Source organism: Podarcis erhardii (assembly GCF_964252035.2).
Source record: "Podarcis erhardii genome assembly, chromosome: 2".
NCBI classification, from domain to species: domain Eukaryota; kingdom Metazoa; phylum Chordata; class Lepidosauria; order Squamata; family Lacertidae; genus Podarcis; species Podarcis erhardii.
In genome coordinates this window covers 103,680,194-103,694,344 of record NC_138498.1, presented here as the reverse complement: position 1 = coordinate 103,694,344, position 14,151 = coordinate 103,680,194, and the positions used below count along the sequence as shown (strand labels likewise).

Below are 14,151 nucleotides of genomic sequence, written 5' to 3'. Positions count from 1 at the left end.
GATTATATACTTACAAAGCTTTGTGGTTTTCTTCACTAACTAAAGAACGAAATGTGAGGAGGTAAAATACTTGCCAAATGCTTCCATGGACTGGTTGTAGGCTCACTCTACATATCACAGGAATGGAAGCTTAGTGCTTTGGCAAGGATCCACTCGCTTTACAACTAAGCGGAAACAATGTTTAAATACGGTACTTTGATTTTTCCCTTTCATTAGGAAATACCTACAGTCTTTGCCGTGTTTGCAACAGCCAGCATGTTTTATAGGTCATCATTTTTAGAGTAAAAAAGTTTCAAGGTAATTTTAAAAGATATTAGTGGTGAAATCTTGACAAAATTAACTAGCATTAAGTTTTTACTAATCAGAATTCAAGCCCTTCTTGCTGGGGGTGAGATTTCGATTGAATTATGGATATGCAAATTTGCAGCTTAAATTTTAGATATTAACTATCATGTAATGGTTCTAGGGGTTGCTCGTGCGTAAACCGGTGCCACACCTGGCTGGGTTGCCTGAGTGAACCTTTTCTGTCCGGACAGCCACTCGCCCGTGGCTGTCTCAATCGCTGGCAGAATCCGTCAGTGGGCGTTTCTTGAACTTCTTCCAGCAAAGAAGCTCTTTGATGCCTAGTCTCTGCCTACTCTCCCTGTGCGGAAGCCTTCTGCGCAAGGAGGGTGTGGGCAGCGGAGGACCCTTACTCTCCCCGCTGGTCCCCGGCAAGGAGTCATGGGACCGCCTCGCCGATTCCCCCATCTGCCCCCCTTCTCTACTGGTGCTACGCTGATTCCCTTCCCCAGAAGATGGGCTGCCTCTCCCCTTCCGGGACGCTCTCTGGAATCCCTCTGGAGCCCTCTCTCTCCCTCCGGCCCTGATGGCAGTTCCCTGACATATCAAGTCAGATTTTTTATATTCAATGTTTTGTTAAATAGAGAGAGTGTGTGTAAACTTTACAAATTTTCTTATGTCAGTTTTATTTTACCAATTATTGTAAAACATATATCTCACACTCTTCAGCTAAAGGAAACTCACATTGCAACTTATGTAAGACCAGTACCAGGGCACTAGCTGCCTTTGGACGTCACACCAAACCATAGTTTAGTGTGATGCAAACGAGCCCAGGTAAGACCTGGCGCGCACACACATCAAAATGATACATAGCGCGTGGATATTCGGTAGTAGATCATAACCATAGCTGCTCCAGAAGAGTTTCATGACCTTAAAACTGTTGGGATAGAGTTACTGCAAAAGGGAGAAGTAGGTTTGTGTGTGCATGCCTGTGTGTTTTTGAGATCTTGCACAGCCTAGTAAGAGAAACTGTAAAATGAACAATTAGATGAACATTTCAGATTGTACATCCTCCTAATTATCCTTTTAATTATTAATCCAAAGCAAGTAAAATGACCCCTGACAGAGCCATAAATGATTTAGATACCATCAAATATTTATACAATGCAGCTGAATCCCGCCGTGCATTGTAACAGATTCACAGGAGCCTGCTTTCTTGTGGGACAGCCCATAAAACATGTCACCTTTTAAAAAACCTCTTTAGCTGCCTTCCCTGTTGCACAGACCATCGTGCTTGTACAAATTCCCCCTCCTGATTTTTCACCTAATATTGGTACCACACATTCCTTTTTTAAAAAAGTATGTTGCATCAATTCCTGACCCATTCCCAGATGATGCATTTCATAGAATCATGGCATTGGAGTGGGCCCTGTAGATGATCTCATCCAGGGCAGAGGAACCTTTGGCCCTCTGGATGTTGCTGCTGATCTACAGCTCTCACCAGGCCCAGCAAGCATGGCTAATGACCAGTAATGGTGGGAGTTTGTAGTTTGGCAACATCTAGAGGGCCACTGGTTCTCCGCACCTGATGTAGTTCAACCCCCTGCTCCGTGCAGAAAATCCAGAGTTTGAGCATTCCCAACAGGTAGCCACTCTAGGCTTGAAAACCTCCAGAACAGGAAAGCTCTTGGAAATTGGTTTGGTTGCAGAACCCATTTGGCGGACCGTTCTGTTATTTATTGTTATTATTTATTTTAATATGAAAATTTAAACATTGCTTTTTCATTTAAAAAAAAAGTTTAAGCGGTGAACAAGAAATCTGAAGACCATCATGAAAAAGACAATGCTGAACAACATGCAGCATTCCTTCGTCTACCAGGCAAAACCAACAATGGTTAGCAAAAGCCTTGTTGAGTAGAGAGGTATTGGTCAGTCTCTGAGACAGAACATACAGTTGAAGGCGCCGCTGCAAGCGCAATGAAATCAGTTTTGCTTGTAGTTATATGCCTGCCACATGGCACCACCAATATATATATATATATATATATTTGCTTTCGTAGATTTTCACGGGTACAGGAATGCAGGTTTTGGTGTCCTCGGGTGTCTTCCCGTGTAAAAGTTGGGGTGTCTAGGTGACGTTTCGACGAGGTCTCACTCGTCATCTTCAGGCTGGTGCTTTCGGCTTCTTGTTACTGGAACAGAGCAGGATCTCAGTGTTTGAGTTCCTATAAATACTGTAGAGGGGGTGTGGTGTATAGCCTCCAATGTTCTGGGCAGAGAGGAAGTTCCCAGGCTAGTGTGCCTTTTCTTCTTTTGTTCCTTAATTACTTGAGAGATATCTTGAGAGATTTCTTGAGTGATATCCTGAGTACCACTTAGGTGGGTCATTAGGTGTGGATTAGTTGTTAAAGTCTTTGTGTCTTGACCTCTTGAACTTTGTGAAGAGTTTTCCTGAGAAGATGGCTGTACTGTACTTAGTTGTGCTCTGGCTTGGCTTCGTGTATAGGGGCGAGCTGTGGTTTTGTGGCTTGTGTCAGCCAGATCTGTGTAGGGATTGCAGGGGGGTGCAGCATCCGGAGGTGCCACCATGGATTGGCTACTGGATGGTGTCTGTAATTCATCTGTGGAGAGGGTCTGGGTTTGGGTCTGGTGTGGTTGATTGGTGTTGGCGTTCTGTGTGCCTCTGGATCTGGTGTCAGTTTTTGTGGGGAGGGCTAATTTCCAGATGTCTGGCAAGCGGGATGTGTCGTCACGCTTGTTCATGTTGTGAGGGTGTTTCTCTATCTCGATGGCTTCCATGATTATTCTCTTGTGGTGATGTTCCGTGTTAAAGAGCAATTTGGAATCTGCAAAATTAATTTCGTGTCCTGTTTCTTTCATGTGTTGGAAAAGAGAGGAAGTTTTTTCTTCTTTTTTGACGGCATTCTTGTGTTCTGCGATACGTGCATTTATTCGTCTGTTTGTTTGTCCAATGTACGTGGCTGGGCAGACTTTGCAGGGTATTTCATAGATCCCTTGGTTTTCCAACTGGATTTTATCCTTGGGGTTTCTGAGGATATTGGCTATTTTTTGGTTGGTGCAAAAGGCTGTTTTGATATTGTGTTTATGGAGGATTTTGCTAATTTTATCTGTAGTGCCCTTGATATAAGGAAGGAGGGCCATGCCATTGTTTTCTTCTGTGTCTTGGTTTTTGGGGGGTGTTTCCTTTTGGATTAGCTTCGTAATCCTGTTTTGCTGGTATCCATTGGCAATTAACACGTTTGAGAGATTCTGTAACTCAGTTGTCAAGTGGTCTTTGTCAGCCAGGCGTTTGGTTCTGGAGATGAGAGTCTTGGCTACGGAGTTTATTTGTGCAGGGTGGTGGTGTGATTGTGCATGTAAGTAGCGGTTGGTGTGTGTTTTTTTCCGGTAGATAGTGTGTCCTAGGGAGCCATCAGGTTTTTTGTAGATTAGGACGTCAAGGAAGGGAAGTTGGTTGTTGGCTTCTATTTCCATAGTGAATTGTATTTTGGGGTGTAAGTTGTTGAGATGTGTGAGGAAGCTATCCAGTTTTTCTTTCCCGTGTGGCCAAATTACAAAGGTGTCGTCAACATATCTGAGCCAAAGTTTGGGTTTGTGTTCAGACGACACCTTTGTAATTGCCAATGGATACCAGCAAAACAGGATTACGAAGCTAATCCAAAAGGAAACACCCCCCAAAAACCAAGACACAGAAGAAAACAATGGCATGGCCCTCCTTCCTTATATCAAGGGCACTACAGATAAAATTAGCAAAATCCTCCATAAACACAATATCAAAACAGCCTTTTGCACCAACCAAAAAATAGCCAATATCCTCAGAAACCCCAAGGATAAAATCCAGTTGGAAAACCAAGGGATCTATGAAATACCCTGCAAAGTCTGCCCAGCCACGTACATTGGACAAACAAACAGACGAATAAATGCACGTATCGCAGAACACAAGAATGCCGTCAAAAAAGAAGAAAAAACTTCCTCTCTTTTCCAACACATGAAAGAAACAGGACACGAAATTAATTTTGCAGATTCCAAATTGCTCTTTAACACGGAACATCACCACAAGAGAATAATCATGGAAGCCATCGAGATAGAGAAACACCCTCACAACATGAACAAGCGTGACGACACATCCCGCTTGCCAGACATCTGGAAATTAGCCCTCCCCACAAAAACTGACACCAGATCCAGAGGCACACAGAACGCCAACACCAATCAACCACACCAGACCCAAACCCAGACCCTCTCCACAGATGAATTACAGACACCATCCAGTAGCCAATCCATGGTGGCACCTCCGGATGCTGCACCCCCCTGCAATCCCTACACAGATCTGGCTGACACAAGCCACAAAACCACAGCTCGCCCCTATACACGAAGCCAAGCCAGAGCACAACTAAGTACAGTACAGCCATCTTCTCAGGAAAACTCTTCACAAAGTTCAAGAGGTCAAGACACAAAGACTTTAACAACTAATCCACACCTAATGACCCACCTAAGTGGTACTCAGGATATCACTCAAGAAATCTCTCAAGATATCTCTCAAGTAATTAAGGAACAAAAGAAGAAAAGGCACACTAGCCTGGGAACTTCCTCTCTGCCCAGAACATTGGAGGCTATACACCACACCCCCTCTACAGTATTTATAGGAACTCAAACACTGAGATCCTGCTCTGTTCCAGTAACAAGAAGCCGAAAGCACCAGCCTGAAGATGACGAGTGAGACCTCGTCGAAACGTCGCCTAGACACCCCAACTTTTACACGGGAAGACACCCGAGGACACCAAAACCTGCATTCCTGTACCCGTGAAAATCTACGAAAGCATATATATATATATATATATATATATGCATTCCATTCCTTTGCTATACACTGTGACATATCTTTCAGTTGTTACGCATAGAAACGTCCCTGTAAGTGACATTGAGGAGAATTGTTTACCCATTGCTAATCCAAAAATCCATGGCTGTTAAGGCAGAATGGGGTGGTTAAAGCTGCAAGCTTTGCTGGTTACTAATAGTAATAATAATTTGTTAGTGCATCGAAGGGAATGCAGGTACCCAAAAAAAATGTCAGCACTAGCCTGAGATATAACCACTGCAAATGAACAGCCCATGGTCTTCCTGGAGGTGTATCAACGAGTTGCTGCTGCCACTCATTGGAAGTTCAATATCCCTGGGGGCCAAAAAGCTTTTTTGGACATACAGTGGTGCCCTGCAAGACGAACGCCTCGCAAGACGGAAAACCCGCTAGACGAAAGCGTTTTCCGTTTTGGAGGCGCTTCGCAAAACAAATTTCCCTATGGGCTTGCTTCGCAAGACGAAAATGTCTTGCGAGTTCCTGCGGTTTTTCCCCCCTTCCCCCCCTTTTTCTAAGCAGCTAAGCCGCTTATCAGCTGATCCACTAAGCTGATAAGCCGCTAAAAACCGCTAAAAACCGCTAAACCGCTAATAGCGCTAATCCGCTAAGCTGTCAATGGGCTTGCTTCGCAAGATGAAAAAACCGCTAGACGAAGAGACTCACGGAACGGATTAATTTCGTCTTGCGAGGCACCACTGTACATTGTCACTGGAGGGTCTTACATCTGAGAAAGTTCTACATAGGTAAACCTTCCTGTGTCTCTCCCTCCCCATTCACCTTTACTCAGATTAGTTCATGTTGAATAAACTCACCAGTTAGGATAGTAAACTAAACACAGTCCCCAAACTTGGTAGGGGTACATTCATTTCAATGGGGCTGACGCATGCCTTTCTAAGTGCTGGGTTGCATCCTTTCAGCACATCACTAGTGCACCTTGCAAAAGGACTGGTGGATTAAGTCTGTAAAGAGAAACCGTGTATGTGTGGGTGAGAGAGAGAAAAAATGTGTGTTTGTGTGGTTTTGTGCAGTCATTTTATTCCTAAAGCCCTTGGCCAATGCATACTCTCAGGCACGTATATTTGTTGATTATGCAGCTGGAAAGCTCAAATATAGGAAAAGATCCCTTTGAATTAAGAGTGGTGGAGTTTCATGCAAAGTGCCCTTTGATATAGCCAAGCAGGCTCCAGCTTTTTATCTCTGCTTGTTAATGCAGCTAGCTGCTATTAATGAAAATTGACTCGTTCACTGGAGAGATAAAACCATGTGAAAATCATGTTTGCAAACGGATGAAATAGACTCATTTTGCACTGTAGCCCCGATGCAGGAATGCACTTTGAGCTCCTTAGTAGTCCTGCTAAGAGTCTTAGCCAACATACCTGCTTGCTTAGTTCTACTTTTTGCAACACTAGCAGGACCAGGCGTAAGAGTCATAACAACAAATGATTGACCTGGGATTTCTGTGTTGCATGAACCTATGCATCTTCTTGCAACTGTAATTTCTAATCTGCCCCTACTCACAGCCCTTGTAAAGAATTACTTAAATACCTGACAATGTATGTCTTGTTTTTACTACAGAGCCTAGGGCTTGCCGATCAGAAGGTTGGCACTTTGAATCCCCGCAACGGGGTGAGCTCCCGTTGCTCGGTCCCTGCTCTTGCCAACCTAGCAGTTCGAAAGCACGTCAAAGTGCAAGTAGATAAATAGGTACCACCCTGGTGGGAAGGTAAACAGCATTTCTGTGCACTGTTCTGGTTTGCCAGAAGCTGCTTAGTCATGCTGGCCACATGACCCGGAAGCTGTACGCCGGCTCCCTCGGCCAATAAAGCAAGATGAGTGCCGCAACCCCAAAGTAATCTGCGACTGGACCTAATGGTCAAGGGTCACTTTACCCTTTAATACACTCTTGGATCCGTTTCTGACTGAATAGCAGGGTGAAAAAGACACTTGATTAATTAATTGCTAGTATAGATTCTATATTTTCTTACCCTCTAGAAAACAGGTATTGAAGCAAACACAAAGATTGAGTCTGAAACCCAAGACTTTTTTTCAGCTGGAACTCACTGGAACTCAGTTCTGGCACCTCTCTGGTGGGCGCTATTGCCATTTTAAGAGAACAAGGGAGTTTATGGTGAGTTCTGGCACCTAGAAAAATAGCACTTCTGAAATCCCAGGGAGAAGGTCTGGCTAAGCACTGTGGGACTTCTAAGGAAATATGCATAGGATTCTGCAACACAACTCTTAAGATAAGGAACTTCATCGACAGCTGGATCCTATGGGTGTGTGTTCAGAAATAACACCTGGGTCCTGCAACAAAACACTGCAGTGAGGATTGCTTCCTGTTCAGGTTTCCAGTCAGCCACCCATGCCATCTTCCAGGACACTCCATTCCATCCCCTTCCAGCAGTCAGCAAGCATTTTGTGGTCACTCAGCACGCCTAGTCCTCATTGGGCTGTTTTGCTTTGTTTGATGCTTCCCTCTTTAATGTTTTCTGGTTCACCGGAACCAAGAATATTTAAGCTTGAGGATTTCTAATGCTGAAATGTTTCTAGTGATGTTAGATGCTTTTTAAATGATAATAATGTAATATACAGTCAAAATAATTTTAATAAATAACAATGTAATATGCAGTCAAATTTTAACACAGCAGAGACTGGCTACTAGTCATGACAGCTGTATATTACCTCCAGCATTGGAGGGGGGTATACCTCTGAGTATCAGGTGTTGGGTAACACAAGTGGGAGAGCGTACTATTGTGCTTATGTCCTGCTTGCAGGCTTCCCATGGGCTTTTGGTTAGCCAGTGTGAGAGCAGGATAGTGGACCCAACAGCCCTGACCTAGTAGGGCTTTTTAACATAAGCTTCATCAAATAAGGCAATGCCAGATAACCAGATATAGTCTAGAAAATACAGGCACAAATAGCATTTTTTTTGGTTGCAGGAGTTTAGCTTCACTCCCATATTTATGCAGCTCCCTCCCAACCCGCCAAGTTGAGGGATAACCAGGGCTGGCGCAAGACATTTTGGCACCTGACGCTAACCACAAAATAGCATCCTCTTACACGCCAGGGAAGAAGTGAGAAGTAAAAGTCCACATCAGGAACAAGGTGGAGTGGGAAGCTTATTCTAGAAAAGGAGGCGTCCTGTGGATTTAGAACATTGGGCAATTAGGATTCTAAATCACATGGGAAGCCTACCTCTGTAGGACATGCTCCCTGCTTCACATGTCATACCCCAGCTCCGAAGGGGAAGGAGCAGCCTAGATGACTATAGGAGGGGGACTAAACTGCAGCCCCTTTTACCAGCCTTGACTGCTTCACGTGAGTAACACCAGAAGGCTTGTAAGATGAGTAATTATATGACTAGCTCCAGGGGAAGAAAGTGTTGAAGGGTTGTGATAAACACTAAATTTTCACACTAAAGGAAGAGAATTTGTTAGGATTCTTCAGTAGCAATAATGAGATGTGTGTATATTGATTTTCCACTTTGATTAAATATGTGGATGAAATCTGCCAGTGGTGCCAACCTAGGCGGCGTTATCAATAGAAATCTGTATTGGGCAGTTATATGGGTGGCGCTAAATGACCTAACATACTGGAGTTACAGAAATGCCATTTTTTCGAATATCATTGAGCATAAGGTCATGGATCTGCGGTTTAATAAAAACTTTGATATCTGTTGAGGTCTTGAGAAGGAAAGTCTCACTGAAAGCTCTGCCATGTAGCTGCCTGAAAGGCAAGTACAGTTTTAGAAGACATCAGATGAGGTTATGAGGTGTTCAGTAGAAATGCAGAAATACTTGCAATCTTTTATTTCATTGATTTTCTTTTAAAAAATATATCCAGAACCCCATGGAAATTAGAAAGTGCTTCCAGAGATACTTTAAAAAGTGCTTCCAGAGATACTTTAAAAAATTATACACTCAAGGGCCGCAAGATGAGGTTGAGATTAAACAATTTTTGGAAAGAAATGGACTAACAAAGTTGTCACAAAAAAACAGATTAATCCTGAACAACAAAATAACACAGCAAGAGATTGAACAAGCTATCCAGAACATGCAACTGGGCAAATCTCCAGGGCCAGACGGTCTGACCTCCAAGTATTATAAGACACTAAAAGACTATCTGATCCAACCATTGATGGAGGTCTGTAATGAAATTATGGAAGGGAAGAAGGCGCCGGAATCGTGGAAGGAAGCTTTTATCACATTGATACCAAAATCTGAAGCTGAAAAGACACAACTTAAAAACTATCGTCCCATCTCCCTTCTGAATGTGGATTACAAAATATTTGCAGACATTTTGGCAAGTAGATTTAAAAGAGTTCTTAATGAAGTAATTCATAAAGACCAGGCAGGCTTTCTCCCAGGCAGACATATGTTTGCAAATACTAGGAACATTATTGACGTTTTGGAACTTTTGCAAACAGATATAAATACAAAAGCAGTGTTAATTTTTATAGACGCGGAGAAGGCCTTTGACAATATCTCTTGGAAATTTATGAAGGGAAATTTGAATGAAATGGGAGTGGGACGGGGGTTTGAGAATGGGATTGACGCAATATATTCAGAACAAAAGGCTAAACTAATAGTTAACAATGTGGTCACAGAAGAGTTCAAAATTGAAAAAGGAACACGACAAGGCTGCCCGATTTCCCCTTTGTTATTTATTTCGGTTCTGGAGGTGCTCTTGAACTTGATCAGAGGGGACCGGTTGGTGGAAGGGATTCAGGTCGGAGCGAAACAATACAAATTGAAAGCTTTTGCAGATGACCTAGTTTTGACTCTGCAGGAGCCAGAATCTAGTACGAAAAGAGTATTACAACTGATACAGGATTTTGGTCGGGTGGCAGGATTTAAATTAAATAAACAGAAAACTAAAGTGTTGGGAAAAAATTTGACAGATACAGAGTCGGAAAGGTTTCAGAGAGAAACAGAACTAACTATGGTTAAAAAAGTAAAATACCTAGGGGTAAACATAACAGCAAAAAACCTGAGTCTATTTAAGGATAATTATGAAAAATGTTGGTCTGAAATTAAGAGAGACTTGGATAGTTGGACAAAATTGAAGCTTTCTTTGTTAGGCCGAATTGCTGCTATCAAGATGAATGTATTGCCAAAAATGTTGTTTTTGTTTCAAACATTACAGATCGTGGACAAAACGGAGTGCTTCCGGAAGTGGCAGAAAGATATATCCAGATTTGTCTGGCAGGGCAAAAAGCCCAGAATTAAGTTTAAGATATTAACAGATGCGAAAGAAAGAGGGGGCTTTGCCCTGCCAGACTTAAAGTTGTACTATGAAGCCGCAGCTTTTTGCTGGCTAAAAGACTGGCTACTTCTCGAAGACACTGACGTGTTGGACTTGGAAGGTTTTAACAATGCTTTTGGTTGGCATGCATACCTATGGTATGACAAAGTTAAGATCAATAAGGCCTTTAAGAACCATATTGTCAGGAAAGCAGTGTTTAATGTCTGGACAAAATACAAAGACTTACTGGAAAATAAAACTCCAAGGTGGCTCTCACCTCTGGAGGCTAAGGCCCTAAAAAGACCCAATATGGAGGCTAAATGGCCAAAATATTGGGAAATATTAGAAAAAGATGGAGACAATTGGAAATTGCAGAGTTTAGAGAAAATGAAGGATAAGGTGCGAGACTGGTTACATTATGCTCAGATTAAAGAAGTTTTTAAAAATGATAAAAAGTTAGGGTTCCAGGTGGAGAAATCGAAGTTAGAAACTGAATTGTTAGAACCAAAGACTAAGGTATTATCTAGAATGTATAACTTGCTGTTAAAATGGAATACACAAGACGAAATGGTTAAATCGGTTATGATAAAATGGGCACAGGACATTGGGCATAACATTATGTTTGAGGACTGGGAAAGGTTGTGGACCACTGGGCTGAACTTCACCGCATGTAATGCTCTGAAGGAAAATGTAATGAAAATGATATATAGATGGTACATGACCCCAGTTAAACTTGCCAAAATATACCATTCGTCTGATAATAAATGTTGGAAATGTAAAGAAAACGAAGGAACATTCTTTCACCTCTGGTGGACATGCCCTAAGGTGAAGGTCTTCTGGGAAATGATATATAATGAGCTGAAAAAGGTATTTAAGTATACCTTCACTAAGAAACCAGAGGCCTTCCTTCTGGGTATTGTCGGCCAGAAGGTGTTAAAGAAGGACCGAACATTCTTTATGTATGCAACAACGGCAGCAAGGATACTCATCGCAAAAAACTGGAAAACTCAAGATCTACCCACACTGGAAGAGTGGCAGATGCAACTGATGGACTATATGCAACTGGCCGAGATGACAGGCAGAATCCGTAACCTGGGAGAAGAGAAGATGGAGGAAGACTGGGAGAAATTCAAGAAGTATCTACAAAAACATTGTAATTTGGTTGAATGCTAAGAAGGATGCTAGATTATAAAAAACTGGCCACCACTAAATTAGATTTGAAATTTGATGATAAGTGAGACTAAAGAAAATATAAAATTTTTTGGAAGAAGTGCTAGATTATATTTGAATGAGTGGACATGAGATTGTAAACAAGTTGATAATTTGTTTGGAAAAAACTTTTAACGATGTAAATGGGAGCGGGAGACGTGAGGAAGTCCAAAGAAGTGATGAAATTATGTCTGTGATAGAAGTAAGACTGTTTATTATTTGTGCATTTATATTTAAAAACTTTAATAAATATTTATTAAAAAAAAAAAAATATTTAAACAGTTTAATAAAAGGAAGAAAAGAAATTGTGTTAAGTGGTATCCATAAAACAATATAAAATTTTCATAGATAATGCACAGATAAAATAAAAAAATTCCTTCCAGTAGCACCTTAAAGACCAACTAAGTTAGTTCTAGGTATGAGCTTTCGTGTGCATGCACACTTCTTCAGATACGCACACGAAAGCTCATACCTAGAACTAACTTAGTTGGTCTTTAAGGTGCTACTGGAAGGAATTTTTTTATTTTGTTTTGACTATGGCAGACCAACACGGCTACCCATCTGTAAATGCACAGATAAAATCAGCAGATATTAAAAACAAGTATACATAACTAAATTATGTGCCTGGATAGGCTTACTGAAATAAGTAGGTTTTTAGCAAGTGTCTAAAAGCCTACCTAATGCAGATAGTCAGGAAGTTCCAAATCTGATCACGTAAGCAAATTAAGCATAAGATGCTAGTTACCTATACTTTATAAGAAACTGCACACCTGAGCCTTTAAACCTGAATTCTTGATAGTGTGTTTATTTGGGTGCATATGCAAGCCTGAAGGAAGTGGTCAGAGTCATGCCACTGACCACAACCTCAATGTGTTCAATGCTCCCCATTTTCATGGAGCCTGCATGTGAAAACACTTGTTTTGAAAACACGTTTTCTAGGGGCCTGGTTGAACATATGAGACCCTTCAGCTCTTTGGACCCATGTGTTTAGGCTGCTTACCAACACTACCCTATGAATGAATAGGGGCCAGAACCTGCAGCTGTGACCTCTATGAGTTCCCTCCATGCATTCATCTGTACCTCAAAGAATTCCTGAACCAGGGACATAGTTGCCATGTAAACAACTGCAGACTTATGGTTGACATCAATGGCAGAAGTGTTTTCAATCTTGTTCTCTCCTTTCCCCCCTTTCTTCTACTTTCAGTTGCTATTCTCTTAAAGGATGATTATTTCATCAGCGGTGCTGGGCTACCAGGCAGATTTAAAGCTGAGAAAGTTGAGTTTCACTGGGGTCAAAGCAATGGATCAGCCGGCTCGGAGCACAGCATCAACGGAAGGAGATTCCCAGTTGAGGTTGGTTGAAAGCAAGTGCACTCGCATTTTAATGAAAAGTGTATTGTTTTAATATGAGACTTGTCAGAAGCGGAATTTGCAGATTGTATTAACTTGTTCTTTTTCCCATGAGTTTCCTTCTGGTATTTTGCTGTTGCATTTTCACTGAAGGTTTCATTTGCTGTTCTGAAGTTACAATTTAAAATAAACAGGAGATATATGGGATTATTTGGTCAGCAGTTGACTCAAAGTCTTATGCCCAGCATAGTGGCTGCTCCACAGCTGATGCCTATATATACTAATAGTAGAGAACCTCTGGCCCATGAACCTCTTGCTTCAGCCCTCAAGGCTTTCTTTTTTCTTTTTGCTGAGCTACTTCTATCTGTCCTAAAGGTTGATATGCAACAAGTGGCATTTGCAGCAGCGCATGCTCAGATTTCATCAAGCCATTTGGGTTTCTTGTGTGTGTGTGTGTGTGTGTGTGCATACATGTATGTTTGTGTGCATGTGTTTATATCTGAGCAGAGCCTGGAATATGCAGAAACTTCTATGTTGCCTGTGGATAGCCCCATTTTGCCATACTTATAGGTACAGTGCCACTCAGTTCTTTATTGATGATGCTGATAATGGTTTGAGCAAGTTTTAATGCCTGTTTTTTGTGTCACTGAGCACCAGGCAGCACTCATTTTCTACCTAGACTAGAATTACAACCCTGTGATTTTCCCTCTTTTGTCATATTTGTGTAACAAGCCTGATACTGTATTCAAGTTGAGCTTTTAGGCCCTCAGCTTTCTAAGGTACTGAGAGATGATTACTGAGCCACATTTTTCCTTTGCTTGACAGCATATTCTTTGAGGGAATGGTTTTGCATAAGCAGAGAGCATCATTGATGGTTTGTCATGAAACACTGACGTTTGGCTTTGCTTAGATAATTAGCAGAATCACTGGTGTGGGTTGACTTGCTCACAATTATGTATTCCTCTTGAAAACTTGGTTCGTTAATGATGTTTTCTCTTCTTTTTGAACTAGGATTATATGTTCCTTTTGAAAACGGGAGGGATTCTGTTCAGTTCAGTAATTTTAAGAAAGGTATACTCTGGCAGTCCTCCGAGGTGGGGGGTGAGGAGAACCCATTCACAGGCTTCTCTCCTTGCTGCTCTCCTTCCGCACAGCTAGGAAGCAAACATGTCACTTATGCGGGGATTAAT

At 41.9% G+C, this 14,151-nt stretch overlaps 1 protein-coding gene across 4 annotated transcripts in view; it reads left to right on the top strand.

The window, feature by feature from the left end:
• The window catches only part of PTPRG (protein tyrosine phosphatase receptor type G), a 555,232-nt gene that overhangs the window by 296,190 nt on the left and 244,891 nt on the right, over positions 1-14,151 (top strand). For all 4 annotated transcript variants that reach the window (XM_081852306.1, XM_081852304.1, XM_081852303.1 and 1 more), the window contains exon 4: positions 12,816-12,964. In XM_081852306.1, the coding sequence (XP_081708432.1) occupies positions 12,816-12,964 (149 nt within the window). The remainder of the gene's footprint in view (positions 1-12,815; positions 12,965-14,151) is intronic.